Genomic DNA, 23734 nt, shown 5'->3' on the forward strand with positions numbered 1-23734 from the left:
TGAAGAAGCTGTGGTCTCTTTAAGCTGTACGCACATGGCTTTTCTTTTAGCCATTCATGGGATCTGGGCATCGCTGGCTAGGCCAGCGTTTATTGCATACAGCAAAGGGAAATTAGAGGCAACATTACATGTGACTTCTCTGTCATGACCTTGGTTGAAATAAGCATGAGAAATTAAATCTAGGACATAGCTGTCTGATTGCATTACACTAGACAATGGTCTATTAGTGGAACCTAACACGTGCTATTTTTATAACTTAGGTTTCCCAATAATTGAGAATCATTTGTCATATTTGTACTATGTGTTCCTGTAAAAATATGATTAAAGGATTAGTTTCTAACATAAAATATAGAAATTTTGCTGCAGGGAATGCTTTTTTACTTTATTTTGTACAGTATAATAAGATGCAGCTGGAGATAACTGTAAAACCTAAATTTCACAAATTTGATCCATTTGGTTACCAGAATGAAATGGAGAAACTATACTGGAGGATTATTTAAAAGTCAGAGGGCTAAATTCAACAGCCTCTGAGAATGGGGGCAGGGCTCGCAATGTGTGATTACCCTGCCCCCATTCAATGTGGTGCAGGCAGCATGCCAAATTCACACTCATTGCTCATTAACATGATTCTAGTGTGAAGCCAGCACTAACTGCACTATTGAGTTGTATGCCTAAGCACGGAGCCTAGTACAAGCTCAAGCCAACCGGCATGACTTAAAGGCAATCTGCACCTCTTAAAGAGGAGGTGAACTTTGGCTAGAGCAGGTGGCGGCAGTGCTTGTGCAAGTCACGTTGACATGGACAATGACTTAATAATGGCACAACATGGGAGCAATGTGTTTCAAAGTTCTTGGATGGGGCACTGAAGGCCTTTGCGGAGCAAGTGAAAATGAGGAGAGAAGTGATGAATCCATAGGGAACCAGGAGACCCTCCAAACATATGCTCAGAAGGCAGTAGGACCAGGTAGCTTTGGTGGTAAATGGCAGGAATCAAGCTCCAAGGATCTGAATGTAGTGCCACAATTAGCTCAAGTGGTCAAGGTCAGTGAATTCATCTTCAAATGGCATATCCTACTAACTGCACCACTAGCCTTAAACACTGCCAATGCATCACACCCTCAATCACTCACCTACCAACAATCTCCATCAGTCATAACTCGTAGCTAAAACTTATAGCTTCAATTCACCCACATAGACTTAGCTATAACCTTCAAACCCACATTCATAGCTTGCACACACTGCGATGAAAAATATTTCTATACCTGTGAAACATAATCGTAAGGCCTTATTTTATATTCTAGTCCTGGGTTATTTTTGTGTTGTGTCTATGCTGCAATTAACTTTCACTTTTTTGTGCCATGCTATAATTTTAGTGGCGTAAAATAAAATAAACTGGAGCATGATTACCAGCACATCAGCCAAACACATTGCACTACCCTCACTGACACAATTCCTTCTGTCTTGCAGGGCCAGTTGGCACACAACCAGAGACTGCAGAAGCCAGCCAGGGAGGACAGGTGCATCTACATTTTCTTATCTCCATAGAGGAAGCTTGGTCACCATCATTGGAGCGACCACTGCTGAGACCATGACCAGCAGCAGGGCTGAAACCATAGAAAATGATTGTAAATTTGAATTTATGTCTGTTTAGGTAAGATTTATATGTGAATATATGATCAATGATGGAAGTATAGAGACAAGTTTTATTACTGGGGTTCCGTGCAGATTTTTTGCGTGATAAAGGATGTTCAGGTGCTGGTTCAGGAGCTCATAGTGTTCTGGTATAAGTTTAAGTGCTAAAAATTTTTGGTGCTGCTCCAATTACTAATCTCAAAGAGAACTGACAGATTGACAAGGATGGTCTGAATTGCAGAGTATGACAAGCCACTGGTCTGTGTAGCTTTGGAACTGACTGAGTCAAGGAGGAAGGGATAGATTATCTTATCAGTTGATCAAGTAGTTCAACAGTATTCAATCAGTAAGTAAAAGTAAAGTTACTGATGGTAGATCAAGCTTTCTTTGACAATTTTGCTTCTAAGAAATCATCATGATATCTCGGTTTTTGGGTAATGATATATAATGACACAAGGGAAATTCTCTGTTAACGATCCATCTTCTTCTGCTCCCAGGAGTGGTAGAAAACAGCAAACAAACTTTTTGTGCTAAGTGTAAAGCTATTCCTGTGGCATGCTCCAGTTTATTTCATTTTGCACCACTAAAATATTAGCATGGCACAAAAAAGTCAAAGTCAATTGCAGCATAGATACAATACAAAAATAACCCAGGACTAGAATATAAAATCCAAGCTTTATGATTATGTTTCACAGGTATAGAAATATTTTTCAGTTAGCTAACTTGCACTGTGCTCCATAGATCTGCTTCATGCAATGATATTACATTAGAAATTATTTAATCATTTCTTACCTTCAAAAAGTTGAAATGAATGTGAAAACTTTGTCCTTCTCCTTCGACTTGCCAAACCCAAATTTTACCATTTAGTTCAGTTGTGGACAGGCTATACCGTTCCAGAGTGAAGGTACAGTGCAGGTTTCTTTGACAGCCATTCCAAATGTGATAAAATGGAATTTCCTAAAAAAAGGAAGTAAGGTAGGTATTATTCTTTGAGTTCAGTTAGCAAATAAATAATGATTATTTAACAATCTAAGTACACTCATAGAATCATGGAATAGTACAGTGTGGAAGAAGACCATTTGGTCTATTGAGTCTCTGCTACCTCTTTCAAAGTTAGTCCTATTCCGCTGCTCTTTCCCTATATCTCTGGGTTTTTTTTCTCCTTCAAGTATTTATCTAATTCTCTTTTGAAGGTTTATATTGGAAATGGGTCCAACATGCTCTCAGTGCTTAACAATGGGCCCAATCTAAGGGAGCTTCCAAAGAGTCACTGAAGCATATCCACACGGAGGAGGCTTTGACCACTAAATCTCTTGGAAAAGAACAAAATTATTTTAAAGTCCAGAGAATAAACATTTTAAATAAAACCTATTTGTCTGTTCTATTACTATTTGATTTAAACTAAAGTTATTTTTTTTTTCAAGATATTCTTATGGCATTGAGAAATTCAGCATATATTTTTTATGATTTTTTAAAAAATAGAAACATTTTAAAGACTACTTTGTTTAATACACAGAAATTCCATTTGCTTAGCAAAAATGTCATTTTCAATAATTTGAACAAGATTAATAATGGATGAGGGAAATTAATCGTGAGGAAAGAATATCTCGATTCAGACATCATAAATGTAAAAAGTAGATTATTTCTTTTACACTCTTGTATAATTCTTCCTGTGCTTTATTTTATGTTATCCCTTTCAAGTTTGTCAGGCAAGATGCTCAATTCAATTTATACTAGACTGTTTTAATGAAAAATCAAATCTTTGATGTAATTGCTGTTAAATTGCAGCATTTTATTATAAGAAAACACCCTTCTAATGTACTCTTGGAAATTATTTCATTAAAATTATTTTTATCATGCTTTGTGTTGCAATATCCTAAATGCTTCAGTTTGGCAGACTGCTCTCAACATACACTTTTGACAAATTAGACCTTTGGAGCATTCTGGCAAAATTTATGGGTGCACCAAAGTCCAGCAGGAAATGTAAGTTGTATGGATAGTAGAGTAATCATGTTACTGGACTAATAATCCTGAGGCCTGAACTAATAATCTGAAGATGTGAATTCAAATCCCACCATGGCAGTTTGCAAATTTCCTGTGGGGAGATGTGGCATTGTGGTAATGTTACTGAACTAGTAATTCAGATGCCCAGGCTAATACTCTGGGGACATATATTCAATTCCTACTACAGCAGCAGGTGGAATTTAAATTCAGTTAATAAATCTGGAGTATAAAGCTAGTCTCAGTAATGGTGATCATGAAATGATCATCAATTGTTGTAAAATCCCATCTGGTTCACTGATCCCCTTTAGGGTAGAAAATCTGCCTTCTTTGCCCAGTCTGACCTACATGTGACTTCAGACCCACAGCAATGTGGTCAACTCTTAAATGGCCTCAGTTCAAGGGCAGTTAGGGATAGGCAACAAATGCTGGTTTTACCAGTGACGCCCACATCCCATGAAAGAATAAAGGACAAAAAAAAACCACTCACCAATGATGAGTTTGGATTTTAAAATGTCCACTTGGCTCCAGACCTCATTACACTTTTGGTCCAACCATGAACAAAAGAGCTGAATTCCAGAGGCAAGGTGAAATTGATTTCCCTTGATATCAAGGCAGCATTTGATAGAATGTGGTACCAAAGAGTCCTAGTAAAATTGAAGTCAATGGGAGTCCACTGGCAAGAGTCATACTTAGCATGAAGAAAGGTGGTTTGGTTGTTTAAGGCTTATCATCTCAGCCTGATGACATTGCTGCAAGGGGTCTTCGGGTTACTATTCTAGGCTCAGCCATCTTCAGTTGCTTCATCAATGAACTTCCCTCCATCATAAGGTCAGAAGTGAGGGATTGTGCTATCATCACAGACAATGTTTAGCACCATTCGTGACTGCTCTGGTATTGAAGGAGTACGTGCCCCCTTGTAGCAAGACTTGAACATCATTCAGGCTGGGGTTGATGAGTGGAAAGTAATATTCGCTCAATACAAGCTTCAGAAAATGATCATCTCCAACAAGAGAAATTCTAATCATCTCCCCTTGACATTCAATGATATTATCAACATCAAATCCCTGGGGATCACCACTAACCAGAAACTGAACTGGACTAGCCATATAAATACTGTGTATACAAGTGCAGGTCAGGGAATGGGAATTCTGTAGGAAGAGACTCATCTCCTGACTTCCCAAACATTTACAAACCACAAGGAGTGAAAAAGGAATACCCTCCATTTGCCTGGATGAGTGTGCAACTGCAACAACACTCAAGAAGACAAACACCATTCAGGACAAACAGTCCACTTGATTGGCACCCTGTTCTGCCACCTTAAACATTCGCTCCCTCCACCATGAGCACCTGGTGGCAGCAGTGTGTACCATCTACAAGGTACGCTGCAGTACCTCTCCAAGATTCCTTCAACAGGACCTTCCAAATCCACAACTTCTACCACCTAGAAGGGCAAAGGCAGCAGATGCATGGGAACACTAAGACCTGCAAGTCTGCAAGTTCCCCTTCAAGACACAAACCACCCTGACTTGGAAACCTATTGCCATTTCTTCAAACTCACTGGGTCAAAACCCTAGAAGGCCCTACTGTGCAGCACTATGGGTGCACCTACACCATATGGACTCAAGTGGTTCAAGAAGGCAGCTCACCACCACCTTTTCAAAGGCAATTAAGGATGGGCAATAAATGCTGGCCTAGCCAGCAACGCTCCATCATTTTTATCTATTCTTTCACAGGACATGGACATTGTTGGCTAAGCCAGCATTTATTACCAATCCCTGCAGTCCATGTGAAGTATGTACACCCACAGTGCTGTTAGGAAGGGAGTTGCAGGATTTTCACCCAGCGACAGTGAAGGATTGGTAATATAGTTCCAAGTCAGGATAATGTGTGACTTGGAAGGGAGCTTGCAGGTAGTGGTATTCCCATGCATCACCTGTCCTTGTCCTTCTAGGTGGTAGAGGTCACGGGTTTGGAAGATGCCTTTGAAGGGACCTTGGTGAGTTGTTGCAGTGCCTCTTGTCGATGGTACACACTGCTGCCACTGTGTGTCGGTGGTGTAGAGAATGAATGTTGAAGGTGGTGGATGGGGTGCCAATCAAGGAAGCTACTTTGTGTTGAGCATCTTGAGTGTTGTTGGAGCTGCACTCATCCAGGCAAGTGGGCAGTATTCCATCACATCCCTTACTTGAGCCTTGTAGATGGTGGGCAGGCTTTGGGGAGTCAGGAGGTGAGTTACTCTCCACAGAATTCACAGTCTCTGACCTGCTCTTGCAGCCACAGTATTTACATGGCTGGCCCAGTTGAATTTCTGGCCAATGGTGGCATCCTTTATGCTGGTAGTAGGGGAATTCAGTGATGGTAATGCCATTGAATGTCAAGAGGAGATGGTTAGTTTCTTTCTTGTTGGAGAGGGTCATTGCCTGGCACTTGTGTGGCGCAAATGTTACTTGCCACTTGTCAGCTGAAGCATGGATATTATCCAGGTCTTGCTGCATATGGACATGGACCACTTCAGAATCTGAGGATTCACGAATGGTGCTGAACATTGTTCAATCATCCAGGAACATCCCCACTTCTGACCTTATGATGAAGGGGAGGTCATTGATGAAGCAGCTGAAGATGGTTGGGCCTAAGAAACTACCCTGAGGAACTCCTGCAACGATGTACCGGGGCTGAGATGACTGACCTGCAACAACCACAACCATCTTCCTATGTCTCCAGCCAGTGGGGAGATTTCTCCCTGATTCCCATTAATTTCAGTTTTGCCAGGGCTCTTTTATGCCACACTCAGTCAAAGACTGCCTTGATTTCAAGGGCAGTCACTCTCACCTCACCTCTTGAGTTCAGCTCTTTTGTCCATGTTTGGACCAAGGCTATAATGAGGTCAGAATTTGAGTAGCCCTGGCGGAAGCCCAACTGAGCATCAGTGAGCAGGTTATTGCTGAGTGAGTGAGTGCCTCTTGATAACACTGTCAACATTTTCCATCATTTTGCTGATGATTGAGAGTAGACTCTTGGGCCAGTATTTCGCTGGGTTGGCTTTGTCCTGCTTTTTGTGTACAGGACATACCTGGGCAATTTCCCACATTGCCAGGTAGATGCCAGTGTTGTAGCTGTATTGGAACAGCTTTGATAGGGATGCGGCTAGTTCTGGAGCACAAGTCTTCAGCACTATTGCCGATATATTGTCAGGGCCCAGAGCCTTTGTAGTACCAGGGCCTTCAGCCGTTTCTTGATACCACGTGGAGCAAATCAAATTGGCTGACGACTGGCATCTGTAATGCTGGGGACCTCTGGAGGAGGCCAAGATGGATCATCCACTCAGCACTTCTGGCTGAGGATGGTTACAAGTGCTTCAGCCTTATCTTTTGCACTGATCTGCTAGGCTCCCCCATCATTAAGTATTGGTATATGTGTGGAGCCTCCTCCTCCTATTCATCCTGTGACTGAATAAATTAAAAGATAAATTTAAAGTGGCACAAATGTGCTCTGCTTCATCTGCACTAAACCAGCAGGAGGTGCAATTCACATAAGCTATGTCAAACAATGTCAGTTTTCTCCATCAATCCCAGGTAAATTCTTTACCTAAACACAGGGCTCTAAGAGTGTGATATAGAACTCACAATACTTTAGTAACTGATATATATTGAAATAAGCTCCAAGGCTTGACTTCAAACTAAATTAATCGTTAGTAGCCAAGTCATTCCTTGTGCTGGCATGGCTTCTCAGAAGTTATAATTTTCTTGTTAGCATAACAAGATTGATGTACAACATCAGGCACTCACCTTGAATGTTTACATGATAAACGTTGGACTCTCATCATTTTCTTCAATAGTTATCTAAGAATTTTCAGTGGCTTAGCCAAACAGTCATCAGATACGCTTTGGCGACATATCGTTTCACCTGGCCCACTCCCCACTCCCCACTCCCCATTAGTTGAATATTATACATTATAAATAGCTAGTGGTCAAAAATGTTAATTATTTTGTGCCTGTAGGTGGTGCTGTGAGGTTAATGTTTTGTGATCCATTAAGTACAATGGGACTCAATTTCCAGCATCCGCGGTTTTTTGTTTTTATTTTGGGACTCATTCACTATTGTGTGGCACCATACTGGCCCTGACTTCCACCTTCCCTGAAGTTAGATATTATAAATTTTGTGAGTCTAACTGATTAGTACCTTGGCCTTTCTTGGATGTAATTTCTGTCCTGGTATATCTTTCTCACCCATCCTGACACAATGGGCTGGATTTTACACTCCACTGCTGGCAGGTTTGAAGGCGGGGTCATGTAAAATCCTTCCCACGGCCTACCCGCCTGTCCCCGACCTGTCTGAAATTTAATGCCGATCGGGGGTGGTGATGTTGGATAGCCCGCTCATCTTTAGGCTTATTAAGGCCCGTAAAAGGTCAGTTAATGGCCACTTAAGGACCTCATCCCACCACTGCTGGTATTTTACCTGCAATGAGGGACGGCCTATGCCATGCAGGAGGCCAAGCTGCTTTAGCTGCGCAGACTTTTGTCCAGCAAGTTGGGCGAGGGTGGGGGGAATGTTGGTGGGGGGAATGTTGGTGGGGGGAACCCCTTTGGTAGCCCCCTCGGCTCATCAGAGGCATGCCTTAACAGGTCATACCCCCTTTAATTTTTTCCTCTGGCCTCTTGAGTCTAGTGCCTACATCCCCCACACCCATTCACATCCCCCTCCTCCTCACTCATACCCCTTGTCTCGACCCCAAGCCTGGACTTACATGTTAGTCCTGGCTCCTCAGCATTGGGGACTGCTTATAGTCCGAACAGTGGCTCACAGTGGCGTTGCTGGGACTACAAACTCACTGACCAATCTGATTAGCCATCAGCTCTCTAAAGTGGGACTTCCTCTTGAGAATGGGCCAGAAATCTCACTTTAAAGCAATTAATGCTGCTCCAGCGTTAAATTGATATGGGGCACCTATCGGGATTGTGGGTGGGTTCACCCTGACTTTTTAAGCCAGGGTGGGGGGGGACCTTGGGGCCCATAAAATCCAGTCCACTCTTTATCTCTCCCATCCATTCATTGTCCCTCCTAGTCAGTTCTTCTTCTGTCCTGGTCAGTTCTCAATCTTCTCTAGTTACCTCTCACCCATTTTTCACCTCTTTCAGTTTTGTAATTTTCTAATAGTTTTTAGTGATTTCTGTATGTGAACTCCTAAATCTCTTTCACAACTTCCAGCTTCTCAACATTTAGAAAGTACTCTGGTCTATCTGTCTCAGTTCCAAAATGGATGACCGCACTTCTCTAAATTGAATTATATAGTTCTGCCCATTAACTTAATTTATCAATGTCACTTTTCAACTTTCTGCTGACATCCACATGATTTGCTGTGCACCTAACTTAGGGTCATCAGCAAACTTGAATATACAGCTCTCTATTCTTTCCTTCATCCATGTCATTTATAAACATAATGAAAAACTGAGACCCCAATACAGATCCCTGGGCAACACTATTAGTAACGTCTTGTCAAGTGGCGTATCTAGCCATTATCTCTATTCTCTATCCTACCTCCTAACGAATTGTATTTAAGAGGCTGTCTCTAATTCCATGCACTTCCATTTTTCCTAACTGTCTCTTGTGTGGAACCTTATCAAATGCCTAAGGAAAATGAATGGACGGTATTCCCGATATCTGTATTTGGAAAACAAAAGTACCCTCATTTTAAATAATTTGCTATGCTTATTGTGTGATAATCCATGTACTGAGAAAATCTTGTATTTTCTTTTGTGCAATGCCCCGTTAAGGCCAAAGTGGGTTGGGAGTGGTCTGCAAGTGGTGAATTGGTTTCCTGATTATGACATCATTATGTTTCAAGAAATGTCCAAGTGATCTGAGTTTGCCATAGGGATGATCAACTAAGAAGCAAAGAGTAGATAAAAAACTAATTACAGGTGGTTAGGTCAGCCTCAGCTTTCTGTTTGGCAGTTCAGAGCAAACTGAGACGTCGTGCAAAGAGAAAACAAGCAAGGTACTCTCCGAATTGAACAGTTTTATGTTTGGCAGTCTTTGAACAAATCCATGTGTTTAAGCAGATCTCTGAAAATAGAGCAGAAGCTGTGTATGTTATCCACTTGGAAGGAGCAAGAGTTGAAGACAGGAAGGGCAAGACGTTGTGGATTGGACAAGATCCATTGCTACTGTTTCTGTGTTGCCATAGCCCACTGGACCATTTAAAAGGGTAGAAAAGGCTGTTTCTGGGGATTCGGTGCCAACAGGACTGCCATGACCTGAGGGAGAGATGGCTCATAGACATACACCTTGTTGATGTTAACCATGTCCGGGGTGTCGAATGGAATACAGCTGCTGGTGAGGTTTGGCAAGGGCCAAACAATTGAGCGGAGAGTGAGAGATCCTACAAGGTGGAGGTTGATTTGGAAAGTCTGCGAGATTGCACGTAGTCCCACATTTGTTCGAAAAGTAGTGCGAGTGCTTGTAACAAATGAAGCGTATGTTTGTTGTATCAACTGTTTAAAGTGAAATTTACCTTTTTATTTGAAATATCCTTCATTTAATGTTTGAATTATGTTGATATTAGTTGATTTGCTACAGTAAAAAGTTTTAAAAAGTGAAACCTTGTCCATCAGTTTTCCTCCTGTTGGCTTCATGGGGCTGTCTTTCCTTTAAAAGTTATCGATCCCTACAGGGATTGTGACAATTGACCATTTCAAACTGGCTTTACCTGATAGCTGTCCAGCAGCTTACTTGTCCAGAGAGATTTTTGGATATCGTGTATAGAAAGTCGTAAGTTATGATAGCTGTCTTTAAAGTGAAGAATCTTAGGCTCATCTAAGAGTTGCCCTCCGAGGTGTTTCTCCAGCTGCATTACTTCCTGCAGAAGAAAATATTAATTAATAATAGTAAGTTGTAAAACAAATAACACTGAATATTAGCTTAGATATACCAAATAAATCTCTTCAGTGTTTTAACAGAGGCATTAATTCATTTAGTTTAATGATTTTATTCAGGAATAATACATTACTTTTAAATGAGTTAACACCTCAATTAAAATAGGTTTGGAGTGGGGTGATATTACAGAGGTGGAAGTAGATAGGCTTGATGATGGAGCAGAGGTATGGTCGAAGTTCATCTTGACATCAAACTAACTACCAAGATTACAAATGGCCTGATTCAGCCTCAGACAGCTGCCAGAGAGAGGCTTTGAAATGGTGGCTAGTGAACAGAATTTTTAGTTGGAAGCCCAAAGACAATGGCTATGGTTTTCCCATTATTTAGTTGGAGGAAACTTCTGCTTCTCTAATATTGATATCAGACAAGCAGTCTGACAATTTGGACACAGTGGGGGGAGGGGCGGGTGCTGTTGGTGGATGGGGTGAGGGGAATGTGGTTTGATGGAGGCAGTGAAGAGGTAAATCTGGGTGTCATCAGCTTATCTGTGGAAATTTGAACTATTCGGTGCTTTTGAATGAAGTCTGATAGGCAGCATATTATTGAGAAATAGGAGCAGGAATAGATCCTTGGGGACACCAGAGGTAATGGTGTGTGGGAGGAAAGTGATAAAGTGATGCCATTGCAGGTGATTCTCTGGCTAATGTTTCCTCTCACTTTGGTGTTCGCCCAGCAGCACCATTATACCCTATTCCTGCTTTCAGCGTCTGCTCCATACTTATGAGCTAAAGGCACCCCCCCTCCCCCGCCCCCCCCCACCCCCGAATGAACCGCTTGGTGGAGCCTGGGAGCCTGACTGGGAATGAAGCTTAAAGTTAAATCTGCTAAAGGCCTGTTGCAAATGGAGGGGACTGGGTGCCTTGACTTTTATGAGAATTTATCTCCTTCCTTAAAACAAAATTCCTCTATGATCCCATTGTCATGCTGTCTCGTTTCCACCTCTTGTATTGGTCAAATCCCTTCTTCTCCCATTGTCATTTTCTGTAGTTATAAAACATTCCCTTCCTTTCCTCCTGCCGCCTCCTGATTTATATTATATTATCCTCCTTTCGTGTTGCCATGTTTTATATGTTTTCTTAACTTCTCTTGTTATTTTTTTCAATTCCTCTAATCTACTTCTACCATTTAATATCTAGCTCCCCGCCTACACCCCCCTGCAATACTCAGTATCACAGTATCTTTACAGTGCAGAAGGAGGCCATTTGGCCTATTGAGTATGCACTGGCTCTCTGAATGAGCACTTCATCTGGTCCCACTCCCCTGTCTCATCCCTATAACCTTGCACATTCTCTCTTTTCAGGTAGCAATCTAATTCCCTTTTGAATACCTCGAATGAGCCTGCCTCTACCTTTTCAGGAAGTTTGTTCCAGACTCCAACCACCCCCTGGGTGAAAACATTTTTCCTCACATCACATTTACTCATTTTGCAAATTATTTTGAATCTGTGCTCTCCAGCTCTTGATGTTCTCTTGATTGTGAACAGTGTCTCATTATTTACCTTGTCCATACCCCTCAGGATCTTGAATATCTCTATCAAGTCTCCTCTCAGCCTTCTTTTCTCCAAGGAAAACAATCCCAACCTCTTTAATCTATTCTCATAGCTAAAGTTCTTCATCCCGGGAGTCATTCTTGTGAATCTCCTCTATCCCCTCTCCAATGCCTTCACATCCTTCCTCAGTTATGGCGCCCAGACATAGTACTCCAGATGAGGCCTACCTAGTCTTTTGAGCTGATGCCTATTAGCAGGAATGCTAATAGGCATCAGCTCAAAATGATCAGTGATGACAATACATGAAGAGTGTAAAGGGTAGCTGAAGACTGACAGCAAGCAACTAAACCATAAACAGAAACAACTGTAAATTAACATTAGAAAACAGAACTATCAAATGATAGATACACTACTGCAATCTGGACACACCTCTGGTAACATACATATCAGACAATGATATGTGACTTTCTACAAACAGTGCCACAGGAGATATAAAACCTATACCACAGCATAAATGATTTGCACCCTCTAAAGTAACAATTCAAAACCATAAAGCAGAACAGAATGTGAAAGAACATTCGCTCCTCTTATTCCTGGACTACATAAACTGCATCATCATGAGCTCTTCCTTTAATTTATTTAATTTCCAGCAAGCCTAAACATTGATTTAAAAAATACGTGCACATATTAAAGAAAGTCTCTGTTTACTCAGGACATTAGCGTTTCAGTGCTGCAAGCACTTCAATAGTTTGATTCTATTTCTGTGCACTACCCTTTACCACAGTGTTTTCACTCACCCTCAAATATTTCAAGTACCTATCATCGCCCATATGTTTCTCCATTAATGAGAAAGGGATACTGCATCATCTCCCTTTTTCATTCCAGTTACACCTTCGCCTGCTGGTGCTATACTCAAAAAGCACAAACAGCTTTCTGCCTTCATTTGGCAAGTGATTAAATAGAGACAACTGTTCCAAAAAGGAAACTAGCCTAATTGCATATGGGTATTAATAGGGACTATTTAATTACTCCCTACAAGTAAGAAAATCATATAATCAACATGACAGCGATAAACTGTTTCCGCATGCTTCCTTAGGTTCAAAAACTTCTATGGGGCAATGTTCCAAAATGAATCATTCAGTGCTTTTGCTGACTTCTTACGAATGATCCTCGAGTTCATATTCAATGACAGTTGGAGGGTAATAGCTTGTTCTTTGCTTAGACTTCATGAATTGTTTGGATGAATCCCTGCTGGAACATAAATGTACTTTTCTGAATTAAAAAAAAAAATTGCTTTGAAGCAACATAATAAACAGCCAATTTTCCTTATGGAATTACAGATAATAACTATCTTTTGCAAGTAATTTACTGACAATATGTTTCATGAAATTAAACTTCCAAGATACAGCTGGAAATTTTGGCTTAAATATAAATCTGTAAATATGCTGGCTCCATGTTCAACACTCTCTCACAGTAAGTTCAGTGGGAGTCCATAAAAACAGCCACAAACTTAGCTGAGTCACAGCCTTGCACCAATGTTTCCAGGATGATTGGTGGCACAGTTACTGACAATCCAGTGAAGTGATTATCATAAGAGGGGATGATGACGAGTTGATGTGGGCACTCTCTAATCCAGAAGTCCCCACTCCTTGGGCTTCATTCCAGACCTGGCTTATGAGTGGCGAAAACATGCCTGGTTTTACTGAATGTAGCCGAGGTGAGGCCCACATGGGATGCAAGCCAATTTCAGCGATATAGCAGAGAAAACAGAAGATAACATGGAGGCCCCATGATCATCTAATGCATCACTCCAAGGATAGACTTTGAGTTTGGCCATGTGGTATATGGTGAGTAGGGCAGTTGGGCCACCTCATATCATCAGTTTGAGGCCAGAGCCATTTTGATGGTTGAGCCTCATTTAAGTTTCATTGGCAAACTGCTCATGCATTTCCAGAGATGACAGCTGGCCAGCTCACTTGGAGGAAGAGATTTCCAGCAAGCCTAAGCATCAATTTAAAAGCCAGGCAGATGTTCTTGCCACAAAGGACAGGAGCTTCCCAGTCAAAGTATGCAGCAAGCCTGGAGCGGGTGGCTGAAAATACCAAGCCAGGACTATCACCTTCAGGACATTGGTTTTTTAGTCTCGAAAGCACTTCAATGGCCTGACTCTACTTCTGAGCATTACTCTTTACCACAGCACTTGCCATCACCCCCCGAATATTTCAAACACTACCTATCACAGCCTACACGCTTCTCCATTAATGGGAAAGGGATACTGCATCATCTTCCCTGATCCTTCCAGTTACACCCTTGCCTGCATGTGCTATACACATAAAGCACAAACAGCTTTCTGTTTATCTGTTTTCAGTTGGCAGCAATATTTCATTCTTTCCTTAACTGCTTTCAGTCCCCAATCTAGAGCCACTTTCTTGTACATGTGCACTTTCCATCAGATTAATAACTTCCTGCTTCTCCGTGCCATCCGTATTTAGTTGAATACAATACAAAACAGCATCAGGCATTTGTACAATCTTTTACAAGAACCACACACTAGCTCATTCTCACTCATTTGCAAGACAAGCTGGCTCCCAACTCCACAGAGAGCTAGAATTGAGGGAGGGTTATCCTCTACCTATTCCCTCTCCAGATGAAGGAGGAGGAAACTGTCATGTTTTTAGAATGATATAAAGGCACCGATCACTATAAAGGAATGGGTAGACATGTTCATTTATTTAGAATAGGCATATGAGAACATTTATACATAAGTAGAAAGTTTGAAGGTATAAGCTGTGGGTGTGTGCTCCGCTCAAAAGCAAAAGTGAAACCAAAACTAGATGGCACGACAAACTTTCCTTCTAGTGATGTCATGCTGCTATCGCTTAAAGGCATATTACAATATCTACCTTTCTTTTTAAAGGTACTTTCCCCCTTCCAAAGTAGTATGACTATTTACAGTATATGTTCATCTTTAGTTACTATTACATAAGTGTATAGAACTGATGAATCTATGAGTCTCTAAAGCATAGAGGCAATCTGCTGGTATGGCCAGATCTTGGAATGGTAGCCTTGTCTGGAGATGTCATTAATTGCTCACAGTGATCTGTGGGGTTGTCATTCTTGGATGTTGTACTTGGGATATTGTTCTTGATGCAATAGGGCTGTACCATGGTTGAGGAGTTGGAATGAAATTTATCCTCAATTTTGCCTCATCATTGCATCTTTGTTTGTAATAACTTCATAGACCCTTGGTTCTGAACAAATCCTTGTCATCTCAGCTGGTTGCCATATACCTTCCATGGGATCCTGGATGTGAATTTCTTGTCCCAACTCAAAAATTGGCAATTCTGTACCCACATTTCTATCATGCGTGTTGGTCATCTTCTCTTGCAGTTAAGTTGCTCCCTAGTTTCTGGGACAGTAGAATGGGTAAGAGTAGGTAAATTGGTACGCACTGTTCTACCAACATAAGCTCTGCTGGTGATGGAATAGTTGCACTTAAAGGTGTTGCTATTGGATCTTGCCCTATCACCAACCATTGTTTGTTGCCTAAGTTCTTGACTATATTATTCCTTTCTAATCCTGTGCCTATATTTCTGGAAGCTGCAGGTTTGAATCTCTCTAATCAAGTTTCCACCCCTGCCACAGCCCTGAAACAGCATTGATCAAAGCCACACATGATATCCCATGTGACTGTGATCATGGTGTACTATTGTTCTTCATCCTTCTCTATCTGCACAAGCAATCACACCATTCTCCTCCAACGCCTCTCCTCCATCGTCCAGCTGAACAGTATTGCCCTCTTCTGGTTCCATACTTACCTAGCCAGTCCTAACCAAATAATGTACAATGGTTTTGCTTAACATCCCAATGCCAGCAAACTCTGGAATCCCCAAACATCTATCCTTTTCCCCCTTCTATTTCTCATCTACATGATGTCAGGTTCCATGTGTACATTGATGACACCTAACCCCACCTCTCTGAATCTCTTCCTGTGTTGTCAACCTGCTTGCCTGTCATCCATTCCTGAATGAGCTAAACTTTCTTACAGTTAAGCATTGCATTGACTAAAGCCATGATCTTCAACCCTCACTGTTGTGATCCAAGCTGATGTTAATATTGGACAAGTCAGATCCCTGGCTTGACAAAGCCTAGCATTTTTTAAGAAACCATAGAAGAAAGTTACTGAACTAATTCACAGGAGTCTGCTGATGAACTTTTAACACAATAATGGAATATTTATTAAATAAGAAAAAAATGAACTATATTACATCAGGCAAAAAGAATGGAAAGATCTCAATATAAACACAAGAAAATGATTCAAATTCAGGCTATCCCTTTTATACCAGTAATATCTTTACAGACATATACAAATTCAGAAAGATAAAACAATTTACAATATATATCTCATACTCTACTATTCAGGTTAAGTATGAGGTAGATATGAATGAGCAGGTGAACTGTGGTCAAACACACCACACACCAAAGTAAATGGCAGATGTGACCAAAGCAGAATCCATGGATTTCTCAACAATATACCCAGACATCTGTCACATTATGAGCCAACTGGTCTCACTGAAACTTTATCTTTCTTACGAGGGTTTCCAATCTCCACTTTGAAGATCTTACCTTGGAATTATCCCAAACATTGCTCCCACACGGATGGCTACAACAAGGATTCACCTCCAGGGTTTCAATCTTGCCTTCCAAAGTTCCTTTCTCCTGGATCTCTGAGTACATCTGAACTTCACCTTCCAAGCATAATTTTTGATCCTCAGCTATGCCAAGCAGAACACCACTGCTCCAAAAAGGCTGCAGTATGGAGTCACCAACCTTTGGCTGCCTCTTTGGATCTTCAGGACTTCTCTAAAACCCACTTCACTTCAAGTCTGCTCCTTGCAGCCCTATCCTTAACTCAGAGCCTATCTTTCTGTTCTTTTTCTTCAACTTTACTTATTAGAGTATGAGATATATATTGTAAATTGTTTTATCTTTCTGAATTTCGGGACCTGTTTCTGATCTCTGTCTCTGTCCTTTACCTGGAACTTCTTTCTGGGGCCTCTTTCTGATCTCTGACTTTTTCTGTGCTTGGGACTTTCTTCTGGGATCTCTCCTCGGTTCACCACCATGTGTCATGCTCCTTGGGTCACTTTCTCAATGATGGGGCTTTGGTTCAGGTCACCTGATCTACTTTTCATGTCATGTGTTCTTCCTTGCATCTGCGCAGGTGTGCATGGCTAGCTCCCAGCCTAAAGACAGCAACAGACCTCATGTGCACATGTGCGCCCACTTCCTGGCCGATGTGTGCACAGGAGGCTCGTGTTCCCAATCTCCAACTGCCAATTTAAAATTAAGGCAAGTATTTGCATTTCTTAACATCACTACAAACTCTGTTCCCTTGCCATTGATTCTGTCTCCCTCCCCGGCCACTGTCTTAGACAGAACTAAACAGTTCACAGCCTCTGCATTCCATTTGACCCTGAGTTGAGTTTCTGGCCCCATACGTTCTTTATCACAATAAATGCTAACTTCCAACTCTAAGCGATCATCCATCTCTGCTCCTGCTTCATCCCATCTGCTGCTCAACCCTTGCCATGTTCTTATTACCTTCGGATTTAACTATTTCAAAGCTCTGCTGGCCAGCCTCCCGACTTCGACCATCCATGAACTGAAGCTAATCCAAAATTCACCTTTTCATTATCCTAATTGGCACCAAAGTCCTGATCATCCATCACCCCTTTCTCACTGACTTACACTGGCTCCTGGTCCACTAACGCTGCAAATTTAAAATTCTCATTCTTGCGTTAAAATCTTGTCATGGTGTTACCTCTCCCTATTTCTGTAATCTCCTCTAGCTATACCATCCTCTATGTTCCTCCTACTCTGTGAAAACTCCGCTCTCTTCAACCCACCTTTGGCAGCTATGCCTTTAGTTGTTTAAAAAATAATTAAGTCTTGCATTTATAGAGTGTCAGTCATGACCACCAGACATTCCAAAGTACTTTACAGCCAATAAAGTATTTTTGAAGCATAGTCACTGCTGTAATGTAGAAGACATTGCACCAGTATGTGCACAGCAAGCCGCTACAAATGGCAATGCGATAATGACATAACCTGTTTTTGTGACTAAGGGATAAATATTGGCCAGGGCATTGAGGATAACTTGAAAAGCATAATACTGCCAATGCTGGAAATCTGAAATAGAAACTGAAAATGCTGGAAAAAAACTCAACAGGTTCAGAACATCAGGTTAGAGAAACAGAGTTAACATTTCAGCTCTGTGACCTGTCATCAGAACTGGGAAAAGTTAGAGATGTAATAGGTTTTGAGTAAAGGGTGGGTGAGACAAAGACAAGAGGAAGGCATGAGATAGGATGGAAGACAGGAGAGATTGAATGGCAGGAAAGTTAATCCTCCAGGGCCAAAAGGAATGGAGATGGGGCAAGAAAAGAAACAAACAAACAAAAGATCTGCCTAGAAAAAAGGAAACAAAATGGGGGACAGAGTTTACAGTCTGAAATTGTTGAACTCAATGTTGAATTGAGCTTTAAAGTGCCTAATTGAAAGATAAGGTGCTGTTCCTAAAGCTTATGTTAAGCCTCACTGGAACAGTGCAGTAGGCCGAGGACAGGAATGTCAATGTGAAAGGAAGGTGAAGAATTAAAATGACAGGCCACTGGAAGCCACAGATGAATTGACAGCACAAATGGAAATAAATATGTATGATTTGATAGACATTACAGAGGCATGGTTGCAACATGACAAAGACTTGGATCTGAATATTCAAGGATATATGACATTTAGGAAGGACAGGAAGCTAGGAAAAGGTGGATGGGTAGCTCTGTTAATTAAGAATAGCATTGATACAATAGAGAGAGATGACTAAGGTTCTAGAGATCAGGATATAGAATCAGTTTGTGAAATAGTAAAGGTAAGAAGTCACATGTAGGGGTGGTTTGTAGGCCCCCTAACAATAACCACACTGTAGGGTGGGATATACAGGAATAAATAGTGGGGGCTTTTGAACAAGGTACAGCAATAATCATGGGTGCTTTTAATCTAAATACAGATTGGAGGAATTGGATTGGCAAAGGTAGCCTGGATGATGAGTTCATAGAGTGCTTTTGGGGCAGTTTCTTAGAGCAGCATGTTCTAGAGCCAACCAGAGGGGCTACACTAGATCTGGTAATGTGTAATGAGACATGATTAATTATTGACATCATAGTGAAGGTGCCCCTAGATAGCAGTGATCATTATATGATTGAGTTTCACATTCAGTTTGAAACAGAGAAGAGTGGATCCAAGACTAGTTTTTTAAACTTAAATAAGAACAATAATGAGGGCATGAAGGTAGAGTTGGCTAAAATGAAATGGGAAATTAAATTAAGGGATAGGTCAGTAGAGAGGACTGACTTTTCTGTCATTCAATCTGTCCTGTCTTCCACCCTGTCATAGACCTTCCTTTTGACCTTGTCCCACCCACCTCTTGCTTAAAACCTATTACACCTCTAATATTTCCCAATTCTGATGAAAGGTCACAGACCTGAAATGTTAATCTTGATTTTCTCTCTCTACACAGATGCTGCATAACTTGCTGAGTATTTTCCAGGATTTTCTCTTTCTAATACTGAGGATAACTCCCCTGCTCCTCTTCAAAATAGTGCCATGGGATCTTTTACATCCACCTGCGAGGGTAAATAGGGTCTTTGTTTAACAACTCATCTAAAACATTGCACCTTCAACAGTATAGCACTCCCTCAGTATTATACTGGAGTATCAGCTTTGATTTTTGTGCTCAAGCCTTGGAGGGGGTCTTGAACCCTTAATCTGGTGCTGCAGAGGAGAGAGAGTTACCAATTGAGCCATGTCTGACATGGCTTAATCCCTAAAATCTGGAATTTTCTCCCTAGACACTGCCCACCCACCTCTCTCTTCTTTCTGATCTTAAAGCCTATCACTTTGATCAAGCTTTTAATCACCCATCCTAATATATTTTCCTTTGGCTCAGTGTCGGTGTTTATCTTATTTCTCTTCAGTGAAGTGTCTTAGGATGTTTTATTATGTTAAAGGCAAATTGTAATTTCTAAAAATAAATCCAGCCAGGTGAACTGTAAACATATCCCAACAATTTGAGTTCTAAATGTAAGTACTCCTTTCAATAGCATTTTGAGTCCAGCACTGTGTACTACTTTGCGTTTTCCAGTGAAAATAACATTGGAGTCCTACTGAGGTAATAGGATTCTGATTCAAATACACCAATGTAAGTCCTACTGTCACAAAACAATAATATTATTCATAATATTATTGTTGGCTTATGGGCGTGAGTGTGGATGGTTCTGTCTGTGTGACTGATTTAATTGAATTAGAGTCAGAAAGACTGCAAGGTTGAAATTAACAAAAGAGTTAGTAAGCAGACTTTTGAAATAAAGATGGATAAGCTAGGACGAGGGTTTACAGAGAGAGTGTGAATGAAATTTGCATTTTTAGATAAGTGAAGGGGTTATTTGATTTTCAAAGGGATGATAGGATGTTTACAACTAACAAGATAAGCAAAGCCAAGTAGTATGTTTATTTTTCCCAAAGGTCCTAACCATATTGGCAATATGAAAGATTTTTATATTATGGGAAAAGTAAATTTCTGAAGACATGTAGAACAATAGGGTTTCACACATTAAAGAGAGGGAAACATTTATAAAGAAGGATGGAAGGTTATGTTGAGGTGGCCTTGTAACATCTTGAAAGGTACACCATGGGGGAAAGCCTCTAGTCACATTTGCAGAACTCTGCTGCATCAGTAACGAAAGTTGTGTTAAAAGCCTTTGGAATTCCACTGTCCAGTGGGTTCTGTGGTAACCTTGCTGAATTGCTTATTTAAATTTAAAATATTTTTTGGACTGTTGCCTTAAAAGGGTTGTGTAGTTGAGAGTTAAGAATTTTGGGAACTGTTAAGACTAAATAATTGTGTAACTATAATCTTATGTCTGTGTTTGAATTCCTTTCTTTTGTTAATAAATGTTTTAATTTAATTTTTTTTAAATCTCTAAAGCTGTTAGTGGACTCACCGATTCTGAATTCAGTACACAAATCTTCTCATAATAAATACAAGTTGCAAAACCGTTGTGATAGCGTGGCCAAGTTTTCCTTGTGGGTTTGGTCCACCAGACACATATCACCTGCTGTATCATAACACAACTAGCTTTGGGCATCTGAGGCATCCTTGTGAGTGGCGGCTGGCACTTTGGGTGTGGAAATGGAGCACTAGGCGCAGCCCTGCAATTTTTGGAGTGCAACTTCTATTTTCTGCTCAGTGTAGCCTATTAAAGTCAGTCCCTAGACCAATGCTACACTGAGTTTGGAAGTTCTGAGGTGATTTATGTTTGGGAATTTTTCACATACGTTAGATTAAGTACTATTTGGTTGGGCACTGTCAGTTGTCACAATCAGTTGTGCCAGCTGTTTAATGCAGCATACGGGTATCAGAACTGTCAATAAGTCTGTGGTCTAATTTTTATACCTCAAAAAATGGCAAAAACAGAAAACAAATTGTGATATCAGAACATCTTAGCATTTTGTAACAGTGTTATACAAGCACATACTGTCAAGTTATCATGCAAACAACTGAAGAATTATAAGTCTAGTTGTGTGTTATACCATTGATACTAATTTATTCAAAATTTATTTTGTTTTAATTCTCATACTTAAAATACAATAAAAAGTGATTCATAATTTCAGTAATGTATGTGGTATTGTGATAATTCAGAAAGGCATTCAAAATTATCAAGTAAATGCAATGGATAATAACCTGAAATGCATGATTGTAAGTATGCTGTAATCAGCAGTTATAAACAGTCATTGCACAGCATTGACATTAATAATGTCAATTATACCAAGCTGTGGCACTAAATCATATCTAGTTATATGAACCATTTTTGGTTTTTAATTACACTTTTGTGTATATAGGTGAATAGATGGATGATACTATAAGGAAAAAGTGAATAGTTCATAACAGTACATTACAACAGGCTTGATTATATTTAAATATGTAGCTGTTTCAGCAAATCGGAAACAACCTGTGTGATTATCACTGAAGAAATTGTAACTGAGGCAGCTTAATTAGTTAAGAAACAGAAATGTAAACTTGTAAGTTCACTTCTGTTGTCAGTGTCTCTCCTGTTTTACAACAGGGTCTAATATAATCAACCAGAAAAACAGACAAGTACTATAATGTGTCTTTGTATCATCTGCGACACTGCAGTGTTGCAATATATTATTTTACATCCACTATATGTTGCTTGTCACTGACCTTGAAGGAAGCCACCCACAAAGATCTGGTGATCCATTGCCGTGGTTTTCCCTTTTCCCAAAGGCAGTTTAAATCTGGTGCCAAGTCAAGGGGATGTCTTGGCAAGGAATGGAAGTGATGTCAGCAAGTCGGTAAGCAGCCATGTGAAAGTATTCACACAGCAAATCAGCAAGGTAAAAGCACATAATGTCATTCACTTTTAATTCAATCTTTCAGGTAACAAAATAAATGATTATGAATGGATTAAGATAAAGGATAAAATAAAATTTTAAAAATTGCTTTTGTTAATATTATGGAGAAATATGACATTTAACAAATATAAAATTGGATTTTCAGCTCATAGGGTATAGGGTAGCAGCAATTATGAAATTAATACGCAATTAAAAATCCAATTATACCTCATTTAAGAAAAAAGAAGACTTGCATTTATATAACACTTTTCACGATAATCTGATGTCTCAATGCATGTTACAGCCAATTAAGCACTTTTTTGAAGTGTAGTCACTGTTGTAATGTAGGAAATGTGGCAGCCGATTTGTGCTCAGCATGTTTGGGTTTTGAAATGCAACTGTACTACATGTTTTATCTGGCTTGCTATAGTCACATGACCTTTGCCATGTGGGAAGCTCAGTAAGCTGCCACCTTAAATCAATTCAATAAAGGCTTACTGAGAAAGCACTGCTGTCTTTTAACACAAAACATGGTATCAGGCGTGGATTGGAGATAGAGTTTTTAGGCCCTGAAAATGCTGCAGCTCAGGTGCACAGAGATGTTCAAATTTGCTAAAAACTGCTGAAAAAAGTCATGGGGAAGCAAACTCAAACCAAAGGCTGCAAGCAAAATATTGGGTGAGTTAACTTGGCTGTAAACTTCTCCCTTCCAAATCCTGTAAAACGCTATATGTGGCAGAATCGGCAGTTTTCCACTTGCAATGGCAGAACTACGAGCTGGCAACAGATTTAAATAACAAGCTGGAGTCATTTCGAGTAGCCACACTTCTAACACTGCTGGGGGGGGGACTGCTACAAATTGCATTCCACCCTAAATCTATCCAACGAACAAAGGAAACAGATGACCAAGATTTTGAAAGCCTTCAATGCACATTTTTAATCCCAAGTGAATGTTACTTGTGAATGCTAAGCATTCAACACGAAAGCTCAAAGTGCAAATGAGCCAATTGAACAGTATGGTCAGAATTTTGCCATTGATGGGCGGGCGGGCAGCCGATCACCGCTGCCAAAGTGGGCCCTGCCGCCATTTTATGTGGGCGGGCCAATTAAGGCTCGCCCAGCATGCTGCCCAATGGGAAGTGCTATGTGCTCCCTGTGCGGGCGGGGGAGGGGGGGAGGGGGGGTGGTTGGTGGGGGGTGGGG

The 23734-nt window shown here is 40.7% G+C and overlaps 1 protein-coding gene across 1 annotated transcript in view; it reads right to left on the reverse strand.

Annotated features, from left to right (window-relative positions):
- Positions 1-23734, reverse strand: part of unc5a (unc-5 netrin receptor A) — a 293027-nt gene that overhangs the window by 33998 nt on the left and 235295 nt on the right. Inside the window, exons 12-13 of the mRNA XM_041194385.1 lie at positions 10346-10495; positions 2425-2589 (exon numbers count right to left, since the gene is read on the reverse strand). Of these exons, the coding sequence (XP_041050319.1) occupies positions 2425-2589; positions 10346-10495 (315 nt within the window). The remainder of the gene's footprint in view (positions 1-2424; positions 2590-10345; positions 10496-23734) is intronic.

Source organism: Carcharodon carcharias, chromosome 8, assembly GCF_017639515.1.
Source record: "Carcharodon carcharias isolate sCarCar2 chromosome 8, sCarCar2.pri, whole genome shotgun sequence".
NCBI classification, from domain to species: domain Eukaryota; kingdom Metazoa; phylum Chordata; class Chondrichthyes; order Lamniformes; family Lamnidae; genus Carcharodon; species Carcharodon carcharias.